Source organism: Sylvia atricapilla, chromosome 3 (assembly GCF_009819655.1).
Source record: "Sylvia atricapilla isolate bSylAtr1 chromosome 3, bSylAtr1.pri, whole genome shotgun sequence".
NCBI lineage: Eukaryota > Metazoa > Chordata > Aves > Passeriformes > Sylviidae > Sylvia > Sylvia atricapilla.
The window spans coordinates 66,765,402-66,782,072 of NC_089142.1; the positions used below are offsets into that span (position 1 = coordinate 66,765,402).

General features: G+C 40.1%; 1 protein-coding gene across 3 annotated transcripts in view; it reads left to right on the top strand.

Annotated features, from left to right (window-relative positions):
- Window positions 1-16,671, top strand: part of LOC136359214 (SAM and SH3 domain-containing protein 1-like) — a 537,013-nt gene that overhangs the window by 486,466 nt on the left and 33,876 nt on the right. For 2 of the 3 annotated variants that reach the window (XM_066315647.1, XM_066315649.1), the window contains exons 5-8: window positions 235-275; window positions 1,617-1,703; window positions 2,983-3,095; window positions 4,678-4,779. In XM_066315647.1, coding sequence (XP_066171744.1) covers window positions 235-275; window positions 1,617-1,703; window positions 2,983-3,095; window positions 4,678-4,779 — 343 coding nt within the window. The remainder of the gene's footprint in view (window positions 1-234; window positions 276-1,616; window positions 1,704-2,982; window positions 3,096-4,677; window positions 4,780-16,671) is intronic. The other variant, XM_066315648.1, reaches the window with a different exon arrangement.

The window sequence follows — 16,671 nt, forward strand, 5'->3', positions numbered from 1 at the left end:
CACTATATATTTTTCCATGCTGGTCACAAAAGGCACATTTCAGAAGGAAACTCAGTTATTGTGGTCAGAATAGTAGGTTCAGTTTTCGTTTCCAACTTACTGTGTTGGGGAGAAAAGGGAAGAGAAAACAGCTCATGATATATTGTTTGGAAACTATAATTTACTGTAACCAGACAGCTCCCCTGAAATGTGAGAAGCCTGCATCAATAAGTCCATTTCTCTTTTTTGTCCTAGGCTCTCCATTCATAAATCAAGTTCAGAAGAAGGCTCTGTAGGTCAGTATATTTCGTTTTATTTGATACTCCTATGGAATTCTTAAACAGCTTTTGAGTTTTGCTTGTGCTGGGATGTGAAGAGCTGGCAGAAGTCAGCAGCAGTTGTGTGTGTGAAGGGCTAGTCTCAGCAGCTTTCAGTTTGATGCTGAGTGCCTCAGTGATCACTAAAACTGCCCAGCCAGCATTGTCATGTGATAAATATGCATCTTTTGACTTGTTACATTGAATTGAAAATGTTTGCATGTTAGATAACTGCTAGCCTGTCCTTATGTATTCCAAAAATCACCACCAACAGTAAAAAACAGGGGTCCTTTCTTATTTTTGTTCATGTCATGCCAGAGTCTCTTTCTTTGTTTCTGAAATTTTTGTTGCTTATTGGAAAAGAAAAATAAAGCTGGGAGGTTTTTCTTATTTGTTTCCTTTTAATGGTATTCTAGGGACATGTCCACACAGTCTAAACTTAAGCAGTATTTCAGAGAGTCAGGAAGCTCAGCTCTACATCATCCAGGGCAAAGATCTTAAATACTAATAGCTCTTTGTCAGTAGCATTTCTGCCAGATCAGGCACAGTATGTTCATTTGTAGGTGGCATAAACTTTATAGTGCATGCCCTAGCTAATTCAACAGAACACAGATATATATGCCCTACCTTGAGCTAGATCCCATTTTTTTTTCTAGAGCAAATTATTTACTTTGAGGTCATCAATCCATATGGAGATCTGGTACTTGTGGACATGGAGACCCAGCCTTGTACAGTGCAGGCATATAGAGAGCGAAAGTCAGGTGTGGCTGATGATCTCATGCCAAATAACAGAGTGTGTGGGTGCATGTGTGTGTTATGTTAATTTTCATTATTATTATTATTAAAATATGTCAATTATTTCATTTCTTGATAAATATGCACAGATATACTAGAAAATCACTTATCTGAGTTGTGGCTTAGGCTGCATAATTGTGATTCACTTAAAGAGAATAAACCAACAAAATACCTCAAAAACACTTCCAGATTTGACATTAACAACTCAACAGACATCAAATTTAATGTAAAATATTTTCTGTTCATAATTCAAAATATCTAAGTTACTGCCTTATCTCAGTCCTCTATAGGCACTGGCAATTATAAAAGAGTATGTATTATCCTGAAATAGCTACATTAACATGGTTCTCGTACAGAATAAACCAAGAAAATCAGAAAATTTTGAGGGTTTTTTATTCTTGTTTCTGATTTAAAAATACAATGTAATGCTTGAAAGCTTCTCTAGAATTCACTAACTAATGTTTCTTTTCAAAATTCTTCTTCCCTTTCCCTCATCCTCCCACTCCCACTCCACTTTCCTTTTAGGGAAAGCAGACTGGAAAAAGAAAAATAAGTTTTTTTGGCAGAATTTCCGAAAGAACCAGAAAGGACTAATGAGGCAGACTTCAAAAGGTAAAGCTTTTTCAAGGATGCACATCTTATCCATATAAAATGTAAGGAGCCAGCATCACAAAGGGATAAATTGCATTTGTAATCGTGTGGCAGCTGGGGTCTGTGGCTTTGGAAGTGTCACAGGTTTGGTTCATCATGACAGTGCTCAGAATGACAAGTCAAACTCTTGAGACTGCAGACAGGAGGCTGGGATGCCTGTGATCCTGACTGTCAGTGATGGCACACATGCAAAGTGATGCAATTAATATATAAGTAATATATGTAACTAAATAAGATGGGTTTTTTTCCCCCTGAGTCCTGACTTGGTAAGAGAAATACTGTTCCGTTTAAATTAGAAGGATATTTCTCCTTTCTTTGGTATTTTGTTACTTTGACCTGTTAGCTTTAGGCTTGAATCCAGCCTCTCATTTTAGAAGACACTACAAGAAGGAGCAGTAAAAGTGTCTCTGGTGACCAGTGCAAATGTAGGATTAATTCTACTTAAACTGTCAGGTGTCTTTCTCTAGTTCTGCAAAAAAGATGCAGCTGTGGATTGCATTAAGAATTTCTCTTCATACAGAAAAATTCTGTTTCCCCATGTGTATCTGTTAGCTTCTTATGTTGCAAACAGATGCTTCCCTGTGTCTGTCTGTGTTGAGGTAGATTGTGAAAGATGATGAAAGCCCATTTAGTAGGTCCAAAAGGGACACACTTTCATTTAAGTGTGGGTCCTTGCTGGTTCTCGGGGGAAGTTCTAATTGTCTGTGCTGACATGCCAAGCACATACCAGCAGGAGAGGTATTGGGTGCAATCCGTCTGGCACTAGTGGGTGATAAGTTAGTCTGGATATATCACAAGCAGTGGTCAGGCCACAGCAGAGAGCTGCAAGGGCCCAGCACACCATTCCTGAACAGGCAGGTTCTGGCAGCTGATTCCAGTATTCCTCAGGGCTGAGTGCTGGACTTTTCCAGCATTAGCACTTCCTCTTTTAATTCTTGTCTTTCAGGGTTGATAAACATGGTCAGTTTTTATTTCTCCTTTTCGTGCTTGCTTGCTTGCAGTGTCAAAGTAGACTTAGCTTTTCAGTTTTAAATTGCTTCCTTTTATTGCTCAGTTACTTCAAAATCATTCAGTTCTTTCAAATCATCCCATGAGCCTGCCTTGGGGAGGGTCTGTTTCTGGCCAGCCAGATCGACGTGGCAACCAGATTTCAGAGCACTGGGTAAAATCCAGTTTCAATGTACCTGCCCTGTGCATGAATTCTTACACATGCTTAAAATATTTGTTGTTTTTCATGCAGGAGAAGATGTCGGTTACGTGGCCAGCGAGATCACAATGAGTGATGAGGAGCGGATACAGCTGATGATGATGGTGAAAGAGAAGATGATCACCATTGAGGAAGCACTTGCTAGGGTATGATATGTGCATATTTCAATCTCCTTGACAAACATATTTTAGAATGTAGGATGTATCAATCTGGAGTTTTACTTCATTCACAAAACATAGGAGAAGGTGGAGAAAGCCTGCCTGTTTGCCCCATTGCAGTAGGTAGCATAAATTAGGTAGCAATTCCTTTGTTTATTGAGAAAAGTGAGATTTAGCTCCACCAGAAACAGATATTCAGTACGTGGTAAATTATAGTGTCCTAAAAGCGTTGCTTCTCTCCATTAACAATAAAAGGTACTAATCAGAGAAAAGATTAAGTGTAGACTTTTTCATTGCAGCTGTCTAAAGTGAGGGAGAAGAATCTTCCTGACTCATACTAGCTCTTATTTACTATGTTCATAGGTTTGTTTAAGTACTAATAGAAATGCTTCAGGTTTTGCTGAGCTTGCCTTACTCAATTCAGAACACATACATTTCTTACTATTTTCCTTTAAGCTAATTTCTTCTGCTTATTTCTTAGCCAAAAAGGTGGTGTTTAACTTTAATAATGCTCAAGCCATTTTTTTGCATATGACATTACGTCAGATGTACAACACAGATTTTTTTTTTTATAAGTGAGCTGTCACAAGCATTTCTTTACAAACTCTAAATGTTAATAAGCCACAAGAAAAAGAGATATAATGTATTGCATTTTTGCAGCAATAGGGCCGAGGTTTTAATTGCTCAGGAGCCAAAAGATGGTTAAAAATTTCAACACAACCTTTGTGTAAAATACTGTGATGGAACACAGGATGTTCTGTATGGGCTCCATTAGAGAAGACATCATTTCAATAGGTTGGCAGTCAGATAAATATCTTTACTGACATAGGACATTGTAAAGTAGGTTATAGTATAATATAAATTTATGTTATTGTCTGAAGAAAGTATTGCTTTGCTGGAAATCATATAATGAAAAAAATGCAAGATTTTAAAATTATTATGTTGGAATATTGGGAATTCATTTTCTTCTCTGCTGTTAAAGTTTTGTGGGATGAAAGGGTTTTACCTAATCTGATAGTTCATATATGGACTGGTAGAGTTTCCCTCTAGTGGTCTGAGCTACTAGCAAGAGCTTTTTTAAAAAAAAATAGTTCTTGATCCTTGCAACACTTTGATTCTGGTAGTATTGGTTTTGTGTGAAGCCTTTTATTAAAAAATGGGAGAGATTTTTTTTTTTAATTAAAAGGATGGCTCCTAGTCTTTACTGCGGATCATTTTCTTTATGAAGGAAATTGGCAGGTTATTGTGATTTAGTCTGTCCACTGTAAACTCTGCCTCTGAGATGGGGATGTGTAATTTTTGTTTTACCGACAGGAGGTCATCAAATTTCAGTATTTACAGATGATTTCCTTCTAAGAAAAAAAAAAAAAAAAAACTCCACCTCATTTTTAAAACTTCTGATTGTTGGACAATTTATTTTGATTAAGTGAGGCATGCAGTGGAAAAGTTCAGATTTTCCCTGTTCCACAATGATGTAGGGGAAAAAAAATGAAATTACATTAGCTATTTTAATGAAGATTGATTTCTTCTTGTCACTGGAGAATGTTCTTTCTGTCTTTTCAAATTTCAGCTGAAAGAGTATGAAGCCCAGCACAGGCAGTCGAGCTCTGTAGATGCTACAGAATGGCCTGATGGCTCTTACTCGACACTTGATGGGTCTTCCAATTGTAATGTAAGTAACTGTCATTGTGATAGAGCTCCCCAGTGTCATTTAATATTTAAAATCTTTCACTGAAGTACTGAAATATCCTGATTTACCTGGCAATTTCCTTAATAGCAAATGTGTCACTGACTTTATGATGCTCTGTTCTGTCTGCAGGGCATCTTTAACTTGCATTTTAAATCTTAAAAATCTTTTGTCATAAATTTCAATAGTCATATTGTATAATTTCTCTTTTTCTTTCTTTTTTTTTTTTTAAACTCACCAGTTTGTACTGAGTTTTTGAAACACAAGTTGTCCAGGCAAAAATCCCCTTGTTTCAAAATGCACAGAAAAGAGCTTTTAGGTCATTTAGTGGGAAGTTGTTGACTCACCAGTAGAGTTTCTCAGGCTTTTGTAGCCGTTGTTGATACATTCTAGATGAGGATCTGGCTAAGTCCTAGCTGCCTGCTGCCTTCAAACACTTCTGTCTCTGCATTTGCAAACTCACAGCCCAGAGTTTGTGGCTTTTGTCAGCTCCATAAGCAGCGAGGCAGCTTTCCTCCTTTTTTTTTTTTTTTTTTTTTTTTTTTTTCTGAGCTGTTTAACTTCTGTTGTTTTTATGGGCACCAGACAGTCTTTGTGCTATGCCATACTGAATTAATTAATTTTTCCTTCCAGATATCCTCATTTTTACTGAGTAGTTTATTCCACTTCAATTCTCTAATTGGAAGTTCACAGATAATTCTTTGAGAAGAACACATTTGACTGTCAAATTCAAGCTCTTTGTAACCACATAATTGAATCATAGGCTTTGGAGACCATTGGTTGATTTATTTATTTTATTGTCAATGGAATTTCCTGCTAACTGCAGCAGCCAGTTAGCTCCTCCTTTCCTAAATGAAAAAAAGGAATGCAATGTCATTTTATGAGATGTTTAACATATTTGGTGGTAGAGAAAGATTTTGTTGTTTGTGTTCAAAAAAATATGCCCATCTTTAGTTACATTGGAGCAGAGGGGAACTGATGTTGCCTTATACTCTGTTCTGATACATCAAAAATGTGCAAAGAATAGGGAAGGAAGGATCCTGATGCTACTGAACTGATTATTTAGCCAGCTGAAAGATGTCTTGATCTTTTCCTCATTAGTATTTATAGCTTGAACTCTCCCTTCTTTAAAGGTTTTTGTCTAGGGTACCTATAGCAGGAACCCCTCAAAACTCTCATTTTCCATGGTCAAATCTCAGAAGGATACTGAACTTCTCTCTTCAATCTTCTGGTAGTAGTTTATGCTTGTGTTGAATTACTGAAAGCCGTGTGTATCCCTGAGGACTGAACATGATTTAGTATTTCTGTCCTAATGGAATGACTTGGCGCCTTCTCTCTAAAATAGTTTTCCTAAGCCATCTTTGCACTTTGAACTGAGAGCTTGGTTGCCTCTCTCTGCTCTTCTGGTAGGATTTGAACCAACTTTCTGCTAACTTCAGTGGGAGATCTCTATTTGGTCACTGTAGATAATTCTCAAGACTTTTGCCCTCGCTCCTGATTTTTGTCTTGGTTGCCTTTAACAGAAGCTGTGAAACTGCTTGCCTTCAAGGGAAAAGAGAATCATCTGCAGAAATGAAACTTCATGTTAGTGCAAAACTCAGCTTGACTTTTTTTTTTGTGGACAAGAATGAAACTGAGGTTAACTAGGGTGAAAGACTTTGGGCTGTAATTGACAAAAGGGAAAAACAAACAATGAAAAGTATCTGATATATCTAGAGAGAGGATATGTGTTCACTCGGACTTTTTTGCCAAAGGACCTCTCTAACTAATCTGAAATGGGCTTTTGAGACATGCAAAAACGATTCTGTTTTCAGGCCTTTTCTTTCCCAAATGGTTTGAGTTTCAGTGCCATTTATGAGACTCTGCTTATTTGGAACCTCAATTTAAAATTTCCTCACTCATTTTATATAGGCCATGATGCAAAGATGGTTTTCCATATATTAAAAAAACACTGCCTTATACTCAGAAAGCAATTGGAAATAGAAGTCCCTGAAATAAACATTTGTGGTTTGAATTTGGAGTCCTTGGGCAATGGTTTTTCTGGTTCTGTTTGCTTTTTAAATTTATTTTATTTTTCAGTCTCACAGCCAAGTTGTTACTAGGCAGTTTTCAATGAAACAATGTGATCATTTTGTAAACAAAATGAAAACAAGTTAGAATCTATGCAATGAGCGAATCTAAGAATGAAGGCAGAATGTCTGGAGTGTTCTACGGTTTTAAGTAATCCTTTCCTTTCAAGTTAGCTCTGCCCACAGCATACAAATAATATCTAAAGTGCATATATTGTTAGTTATTGTTTTCCTCTCTAGGCAAAGGCCGCTTTTTAAAAAATGCTTTTATAGCTATCATGTGTTTATGACTAACATAACTGGAGTTGATTTAAAGATTGTCATTTTAAAGATTGATTTGAGGATTCTGTTTTCCAGGTTCTCTTTTTTTAAATTACTGTAACAGGAAATGGAAACTTGTGTTTCATGCCCTTAACAAAGCTAAACCCTAAAGATGAACCACAAAGGAGTGAGGAGTAGAAAGGTCAGCATCCCAAGGGAGGCAGCCCCATGTCATTGCTGCGCTGTTAATTGTATGTCCTGTTTGTTTGTTGTTAAGAAACAAATAAACAAACAAAAGCCTTGCCAAGTCAGTAGGTGACTTGGTTCTTTGCCACTTTAGAGCAGTTTTTAGCTTTCAGTCTCACTACTGCAGTCCCCTTGTTTCAGCAATATATATGTGTTCTTTATTTGCTAATGTGGGTATGCAGTTGAAACTGTTTTTATTACAATGTATCAAAGCTCTAAAACGCCTCATCATTTTCTTACAATTTTTTCCCTGAATATTTATGTTTCATCTCTGCTGCAATGAAGGCAGTTCACAGTAACACTAGACAAGCTTTCATTGCCTTGTGCCAAGCACTGGGATGTAAAGCAGGTGCAGATTACAAATGGATCCCTTTCTGGATTGTAGATAAGGCCCTATTTGTCCTCAGGAGTCAGAAAGTCCAGGGAAAGAGAGGACTTCAAAATTGTATCACATTCCTTCTTTACACTGAGGTGCCTTTTATGCTTCTTAAAGATAGAAGAGCGTTTGATAACTTTTGGGGGCTGACATGCTCAGTTCATCTAAAATAGGGCTGCTTCATCCCCAGAGCCCTTGCTGGTATGGCTACAGCCCAGCTTGGAGAACAGCATGAGAAGTCAGTATGTTCAGTGTGTCAGTCAGTTTCTTTCCTGTGCCCTCTGCTGAAGACCACTAATTGTTCCAGTTGCCATGTTTCATGCCAGACTTGGGAAATGGAGAGAAGCAAGAGGGAGCTTGTGACAGAAGTGTGTATAATACATGTGCTGACACTGACACAAACCACTAATTAACTTCACTGACAGTTCCTGTAGATGCAAGTTAAATGAAGTTGGAATTATCGCTGGACTAAACTGGTTTGTTGGTCTCATCTTCTGTATTTTGGTTTTGATTAGCAGGTAATGGTCAGCCACCCAGCAAACTTCCAGGTAGTGTAGCTGACCTTCATTTGAAAGGTGCTACAGTGAGTTGGTTGGACATCAACCCCCCACCAGATGTGCCTTAGCAGCCTCAGGAGAAAGGAGAATATTTATGACTGGGGAGAACAAAAGCAGCATCTCCCTCCAACAATATGGCCCAGACATGGGCAGTGGGGCAGCCTGCAGTGTTGTACATTCCTGCCCTCTCAACACTTGTTCTCCCAGGATCATTACCAGTAGGATACTGGCACCCTATTTGCTTTCACTGAGGAGAGTGGCAGCAGTGGTGCAGACCTGTAAGTGTGCTGTGCACATCTGCATCTACTGTGAGGCTGATGCTGGGAATAATTCCCACCTGTGTTGCCTCTCTTTTCTGCCTTCTGTAGATCCATTTCTTAACAAATGGCAGTCCATTGAGTCCACACAGCAATAGCTCTAGATGGACTGAGATAATCATGTTATTCCTGAACTTACTATTATGTCTTTTTTTTTTTTTTTAACAAGTAGTTAAATAGGGCTAAAAGTTGAAAAGGCTGTGCAGAATTGGGTTTGTGTCTGCTACAGGCATCAAAGGCGAAGTAACAGATGAGAATGGACTTTGAGTTGTATTCATTTCAGTCCCAGAGATGCTGAAGCTGTTGAATTAGGATTGTGTTACCCATGGTACAAACCTGACTCTGACAAAAGATTAAGTCTGACATAATTATCTCTGACTCATGATAGTCATTAATGTGTTGTTTGATTAGTGTGAAGAATAGGAAGAAAAGAAATAATGAAAGTGTAACTTATGTAGCACAAATTACCTCAAAAGTAAATCTAAGCGTAATTACAACAAATCCACATTATTCAGGGTTGTGCTGTATATCAGTGTGTGGATGCTTTCTAAATTCAGCTATTTTAAAATTGATTTTTTTTTCATAGAAGTGGTGGATTTTTAAAATTTTTAACCATTGGTTAACATTATTATTGCTCATAATACAGGACTGTTAGTGTAAACAGGAAAAAGTTCTTATTTTGGTATAGTCAGTTTAATTTGTCAGAAATAATCTCTGTCAACATATCTTGGGAATCAGCATTGAGTATCTATGGAGACTAGGATATGATGAGGTTTGTTTTCCTTTCAACAGTAGTATTTAATTTGAAGCAATGTGAATATTTTGAAGTTAGCCCTGGTTTGCTGTTATCCCAGGACTCACCATTTTTGGTAAGATTTCTTTTCCATGAAAGGCTAAAGAGTAGAAGAGGATGTTTCTGTGTTTCAGTTCTTCTTGGAGAACTTGTTGCCGCCTCCAGGCCCTGCGTGCTCTTTCAAGTTACAGAGGGAAGCTGCTGCTGAGCATGGCTGGGAATGAATGCAGAGCTTTCATCTTTGCTCCAAAGAATCTAGTGACCCAATTTCTGTTAAGATTTCCTGAAAGGCACCAATGTGCCTCGTTGTATTGGATGGTGTATTTATTATTACTACCCAAATTCCTGTGATACTGTCAGTGCTTAGCAGCAGTTATGATGAAAAAGAGCCTATAATAAGACATGCTTCAAAATGGCTGTGATGAATTCCCATGCTGCATGCTTGTCACAGGGACCTGTACTGGGAAGCATTGGCTGCCCTCCTTTTCCACTGATCGCAGGGATGGTATCCAGCAGCTCTTGGTGAAAGCTGGTAGCAGAAGAATTGCAGCATATTTTGTTACGATCTTTCTCCTCTATCTATGCATAAGAGCAGGAATTCCCATGGATACAGTAACACAAAAACCTTCATGAGAGAAGTGCAAATCATTACAGTTCCCATGACACAACCCCAAGTAAGGTCAGTGCTGGGGAGTGATGATAGCAAAGCAAGAGACCGGTGATGTGTTTGTATTTGGTTTTGTAGAACACTCTGAGGAGGTTTTTTACCTCTTTTTTTTTCTGAAATTTTCCAGAACACTTCAGAATTTGCAAGAAAAACTGCTGAAAATTACTCAGAATAAAACGTTGTCACCGTAGGATTGTACTGAGCAGCTGGCAGTAATGTAGCCCAAGTAAACCTCCTGCTCACTGCCAGAGGGAGTTTTTCCTGTAGTTAGTCTGTTGTAAAGTCTCTGAGAAAAATCTTCGTTCTGTCATGACTCAGAGCTTACAGTAACACCCAAGCAGTTGCTGCAGTTAGGCGTGTTCATAACCACTTCTGTTTGCCTGCATTCAGACAAGCCCTATTGACTTTATTGCAAAATATTTGGCCATGTGTTTGAGGAGGATGGAAGGTGGGAAGGCAGATTAATTTAATATTCATTCTAACATACTAGTTCACTTTTTTATACCATTTTTCCCTTTTGGCAGCTGCCTAATTTTTCTGCCTTATTACCTAGAGGGTGAGGGGGTTGGTGCCAGCTTTCTCCTGTTCTCCATGCATCAGCCAGCAGGAGATGCTATAATCCATAATGTGGTTTCCCTGCCCTCATCTTTTCTGAGAGCAAGCCAGTCAAATTAGAACAAAGCTTTGCCTAAATGAAGAATTAGGAATCTCAAAAGCCATATTTCACTGCCCTATTTGGCAGACACAGGCTGAATAATCTTTACTTGTGGTACAACAGAAAATTTTAATTGCCCTGTCATTGGTTACCACTTGTGCCCCTTCCCCAATGCTGATGTTTTCTTCCTCATGCTTTGGATGGGAACATTAACAGCCTGATTGTTTGAAAGTGCTGTAAGAATGTAATAATTACAGCCTTCACTAAATGGCTCTCATTCTTTTCCTTTATTTCTCTGATAAGAATTTTGCTGTGTTTCATGTATTGCTCTTTCACCTTTGGTTTTCCAAGAAGCTGAGAGGTGGATTTCCAACACCAGTGGAGTACTCCATTCATTAATAGCACAGCCCATGCCAAAGAATAGGAATTCTCTCTGGATCTTCTTAGCCTTGCCAAAACATAAGAATTGGTTGAGAGAGTCCTGTTAAAGGCTTTTGTTTCCATGTATAGAGGAGTCTGCGGGAGAATTGGAAAAGAATGATGCATTGTAACAGGTACAAAATAACGTAATACTGAGCTTCATTCTGCTACACATACCTATGAAAAGTGGTACATGAGTACAGTTGTAGTGTCATTAAAACTTAATTATGGTAATCAGTGAGAGAAGCACTTCACCATGAGGAAATGTGTCAGCAATGTGATTCTCAAAATTAAACTAAAACCTGGAAACAGTTAACAGCTAGGAATTTGCCTAAGCAGCTATTCTTGTATCAAGACAGACCTCCTGGGAGAATTTAACTTTTATGCTCTCGTTACTTATGACAAATATTTCCCACTAATTTCAGCAAGCATTGTCGTCACCAGCTAATGTGTAATATATCTCTCACCGAAGTAGCCATTGGATACTCCTTTGATTTTCTTATAAGTAATCACAGACCAAACCCAGACATGGTTACCTATGGGGGCTGACACTACACATTTGAGATATGCACAGCCCTTGTAATTCATGCTCTTGGCAAAAGAAAAAAAAAAAAAAAAAATAAAAGGACCTATGCTAATTATCTTTAAAATTTTGGAGGCCATTATTTGTAACTTCAGGATATGATGCAGATTAGCACATCTTAGTTTCATGCAGTTTTCTATAAACAGCCTCTGCAAGGATTAGAGGTCTGTGAAGCTTTCTTAATGAAACCCAAAACCTTCAAAACTCAAGTTGCAAAGCCCCAGACTAAGATCAGTTTCACTCATGGCCATGGACTTTTAAGGGAATCTGGGATACATTTCAAGGAAGTTGCTGTCATGTTTCACTTGATGTGGGCTTGTATGTTGTTGAAACTGGAGAGCACTAGCTGGTTTTATCTGAAGCTTAGAATTTTCCATAGGGCTTTACATCAGAGTTTCGGGGCTAAAGCAATTTAAGGGTAAGAACCCAGTTACAGCACACTCGTAAATCTAGTTTACGTGACCACTAGGGAGTAGAAAAGCTGTGTACAGTCACTAGTCCAAAGGTGGAGAAATTGGAAAAGGCTATTTGACTGGGGGGCTCATTAAAATCAGCCAATCATAAAAGGAAATAGATGTTTAGTCCAGCTATGATTTCATGATGTGATTGATATGCAGTGAATCCAGGTTAACAGGCCACTGATAGTGTGGTCCTGATAAAGAGGAACCTTCCCCAGCTCAAAGAGGTAGCTGTTGTGGCACGCTTTTGCTACTGCTTTCCACCCCTGGACAGCAGTGTTCCCGATAAGGAGCAGGTTTGGTCCTTGTCTTGTGCTCTGAGAAGAAATGTCCAAGTTCTGGATTTTTTTGTGAGGTTTGGGATAAGGCGTGGTTGCCTGTAAAAGGAGTGCCAACTCACCTGAGCATCTCAGAGTCTGTTTCTTAGGAAGGGAGATCAGAGCCCAGCCTAGGCAGAGAAGTTGAAAGTCACACTAAAATACTTCATAAAGCCACCACTTCTGGACCAGCACTTCTCTTTCCAGTTCTTATTTATGTTCTTTTCTAGCACTGAAACTGAGGGGAAAGATCAAAAAAAAAATCTAACTTCACCAAGTTAAAAAACATTTAAGCAAGGTTTATTTTTCTTTCAAATTAGCCCTTTATAAGGGGAAATTCTCCAGGGATTTTTGTCAAAAGAATTAAAAAAGAGAAAATAAAAAAAAGCTTGGTAAAGGGCTTAAGTTATATTTCCTATAGAGACAGCCTCCACTCTAGTGGTGGTGTTTGAGGGTCACTCTTCGTCCTGGCTTTGCAGAGATTCTCTGTATTTTTTCTTTCACTGAAATTCCATAGACAGTAATTAAGGAACTAGAGGCCAGCAAGAGGTCAGCAAGCCTTCGTCAGTGAAAACAGGGATTGTTTGCCATGTACAACACTCCCTTTTTTCCTTGTGGTGAATAGAAGATTTGCTTAGAGCTGATGACTTATGCCTTTCTTGCAAGTTATGCAGCTAGCGAGTAACTAGGGGAATCAATCAGTGAGCAGAAAACAGCTAATTGAGTCCAGCATCACGCTTTTTTCTTCTTTACATATTCAGCACTGGAATCGGAGCCAGTTTGGTGTCTGATAATGTAACTCGAGAGAAGAGGCATTTTGTGTGCGGGATTCAGAGCAAATTCAATACTTAAGAAGTGTCTGCTCCTAAACTTTAGGGTTACCAAGCTGACAGCGGTTGAGGACTCGGGGGAAAATACTCGAAACTGAGCTTTAGGCCTATAAATGCCGAAGCTGGTAAGTCACTGAGCGTGTAGCATGATGTGGAGAGGATGTGCCTCCTGTTTCAGAGAGGGAGAAGGAGAAAAGGCTTTTGTGGTTATTCTTAGGCGCAGCACAGCATGCATAGCTTTTCTCAGTTTTCCTTTTCCTTTCCTTGGGCTTTTAAGTTCTTTTCTGTCCTTTTTTCCTGTGTCTGACTTTATCCAGGCATCTTTAATAAAAAACTTTTTAAAGTTAGAATGATTGGGATTTTTGGCAGATGGAAAGCCTGTTACAAAGAAGAAAGGACACATGTAGCCACATCTCCTAAAGGGAGCAGCAAAGTCTCTTTGCATTTACTATAGAGCATGTAGTTCTGAAGTGAGCTAGCCAGGGCTGGGGGATGTGATGTGTCTGTGAATCTGAATGTGGGGTTTTTTTACCCACTTTGCTGAACAAGAATTGTCTGATAGTGAAAAAAGAATTGCAGATTAAGTTTAACCAGGTGTTAAAATATTTTCTTTTTTCTTAGACAGAAGGTTTCCTAGAGATTTCAGTTTGGGGCTTGAACTATTACTGGGCATAAAGCAAACTGTAAAATTTTAACATCTCTCTTATTGGCTTCACACAGCTCATGTAAAAGTCATATATGCTTGGGGTTTTCTCTGGAGCTGAAGCGAATTAATCAGTTATGATAGCTTTAACTGGATGTTGTCCTAGTGCTTCTTACACGTTTTTATTGGGACATGGCTACCAAGCTTTGCCTGTTTTTTAAGTGCTGCTGCTGTAACCGTGAAGTGTTTCCGAACATTGTCCTGTCGAAAGCCAACTGCTTACTTCTGGTTTACATTTTGCCAATTAATTCCAAGAACGCTATTAAATGTTAGTTCTCTCTCTCTCACTCTCCCTCTCTCTCTGTGAAGCACTAATTCAAAGAGGAAGGTTAAGACTGTTATTTCTGTGGCGTGTGAAATGGGCTGGATGTTAGAGGGCAGCAGAGCAAGGCGTGTGCCCTGCCTCCCGGGCGAGCAGAAGCAAAGAGCCTGCAAGAGCCTGCGTGAGAAAAGCAGGAGAAAAAGGAAAAAAAGTGCCCGGAGCAGAACTGTAGAGAGGTCCTAGAATGTCAGAGAGCATGTGCTAATTTCCTATTTGTTCCTGAACGTAAAGCTCTTTACTTTGATCTTGCCTATGAGGTGATGCAAAGCACGGCCTTTGGAGGCGTAGGGAGTTTTCCGAGGTGAAGGGATGCGAGAGGTGGCAAAGAGGATTTATTTCTTCTGTACCTGAGGGCATCTTCATTGTCAGTGACCACATTTGTTTGCAGCGAAAAGCTGGGCAGTGGGGATGGCCTCTCATAGCAGTTTTCCAGCCGTGTGGTACGTGGTGGCTGCAGTCCTCTGCATGCACGTCTCGGTATTTCCAGATGCTGTTAATAATTCCCCGTTTCCCTGCAGCCCTTCGCGCGTGTGTGCAGCCAAGGTTTCGGAGCTGGCGGGTTTCCTTACCGTGAGAGCATCGCAGATGCGGGATGCACTTGCTCCAAGGGGCGGGAAGGGCCCGCCCGGGGCCCCGCGGGCGGCTCCGGCAGCCCGGCCGAGCCCTGCGCCGCTCTGCCAGCGCGGGGTTTGCGCATCGGCCTTGGCCGATTTGCTATGGTTTGGGGCCGCGGAGCCAGCTGTCTGCAATCTGATGTAACGTTGCCCTGGAAACCAGAAATGAAACACTGAAGCATTCACCACAGAGTTACTACACGCAGCATTAGCCAAAGTAATTAAAAGTTGAGCCATATGGGCTTTCGGACGGAAAACTTTGGAGCGGAGGAGATGGAAGTTAAGTTGTTCCTATTTGCAGTGCTGCAGATCTGTTTGTTGTCCCGTTGAGGGCACAGGGAGAGGCCTGCCTTGGCTGTGCACAGGGACACAGGGAGCTGGAGGGGCTCTGGCTGTTTCATCAGCACGCTGAGGACACCGAGGCTCGGCCGGGTGGGAGAGCCAGGGGCCAGGAGGCATTGCTGGACATGGACTCCTCCGGTGCCGGACAGCCTCTGGCTGAGCATCCTGCAAACTCATCCTCTCGGTAACAGACCACGTCTACCTCTCTGCAGTGCTGCAGCACTCTGGAGTGCCTGTGAAGGGGAGAGAGCAGGAGGGGGCTGTTAGCTGGCTACATCCAAGCCCTGTGCCAAGGCCTCGCTGCTAGAGCTGTCCAGAAAGCCATTTGCCCAGCCTGCCACGCTTTGGGAACACTGGGGTAATTTTCCCATCTGAAGTCAGGGACAGCTGCTAAAAAAAGCAATTTGGTCACCATGAAAGAGGGGATTGAGGAAGTCAAAGTGTGGAAGTTCAATGATTTCCAAATATGTCGGTTATGGCCTGAATGCTTTACATTTCTGTCTTCTGTTTAATATTAGCTGTAAAAGAAAGCATCACTTGAGCTGGAACATTAAGCTCTGTTTCCCATCTGCCAAAGTGGAAACTTTTGATAATTCCAAGGCCTTTCCTTAAAAGTTGATTCAAAAACAGGAAGCAAGTGAAGAGTAACCCTTTTTGAAAATGCATTCATTTTCAAGGAATTTGCATTATTTGACAGTGAAGTTTCCCGAGCAGCAACACTGGTGTAGTCACAAAATTTAGGCCTTTTTGCATAAACTTACTGTCCGTAATTTTTTTGCCGCAGAAGATTTCTCTGTCACGTGCTACCCGGTATGATAGGAAGTAGGCTTCTGGAGGAGACTGTGTTTATCTGTCATCTACCCATAAAGCACAACTTGTTCTTGCCTACCTGCAAAGCACTGGCGGATAAAAAGGATCTGTTGCTGCTTGTGGAAGACCCCAGCTCAAAAGTGTTCTAGGAGTCCTGAAGCATTGGGGAAAAGCAGGTGGCACTTAATTGTGATTGGACATTATTAATTTTGAAGTATGCTGAGCACCCTCCATATCACCCACTTGGGTTTGATTTCAGTACCTTGTGCTGAAGGTATTTTGACACTTGCTTTTGCTGTGGTACTTGTGAATGCAAATGTCAGACATTGTAAAAGCTCTTTCTTCGTTGTTGTTGAGTCTTCATTTACCTGAGGGTGCCCAGTTTCTTCTCAGATATCAGTGGTGCAAAGTAGGACTAACTGTTTATTCTTCAATGAAATCCTGGGTGGGAGGTCCAGGCATGAGCTGTTCTCTAAGTCTTACCGAGCTCACAGTTTCAAAAACAGCAGTCTTGCAAACTAAGGGTGTATAAAAAGT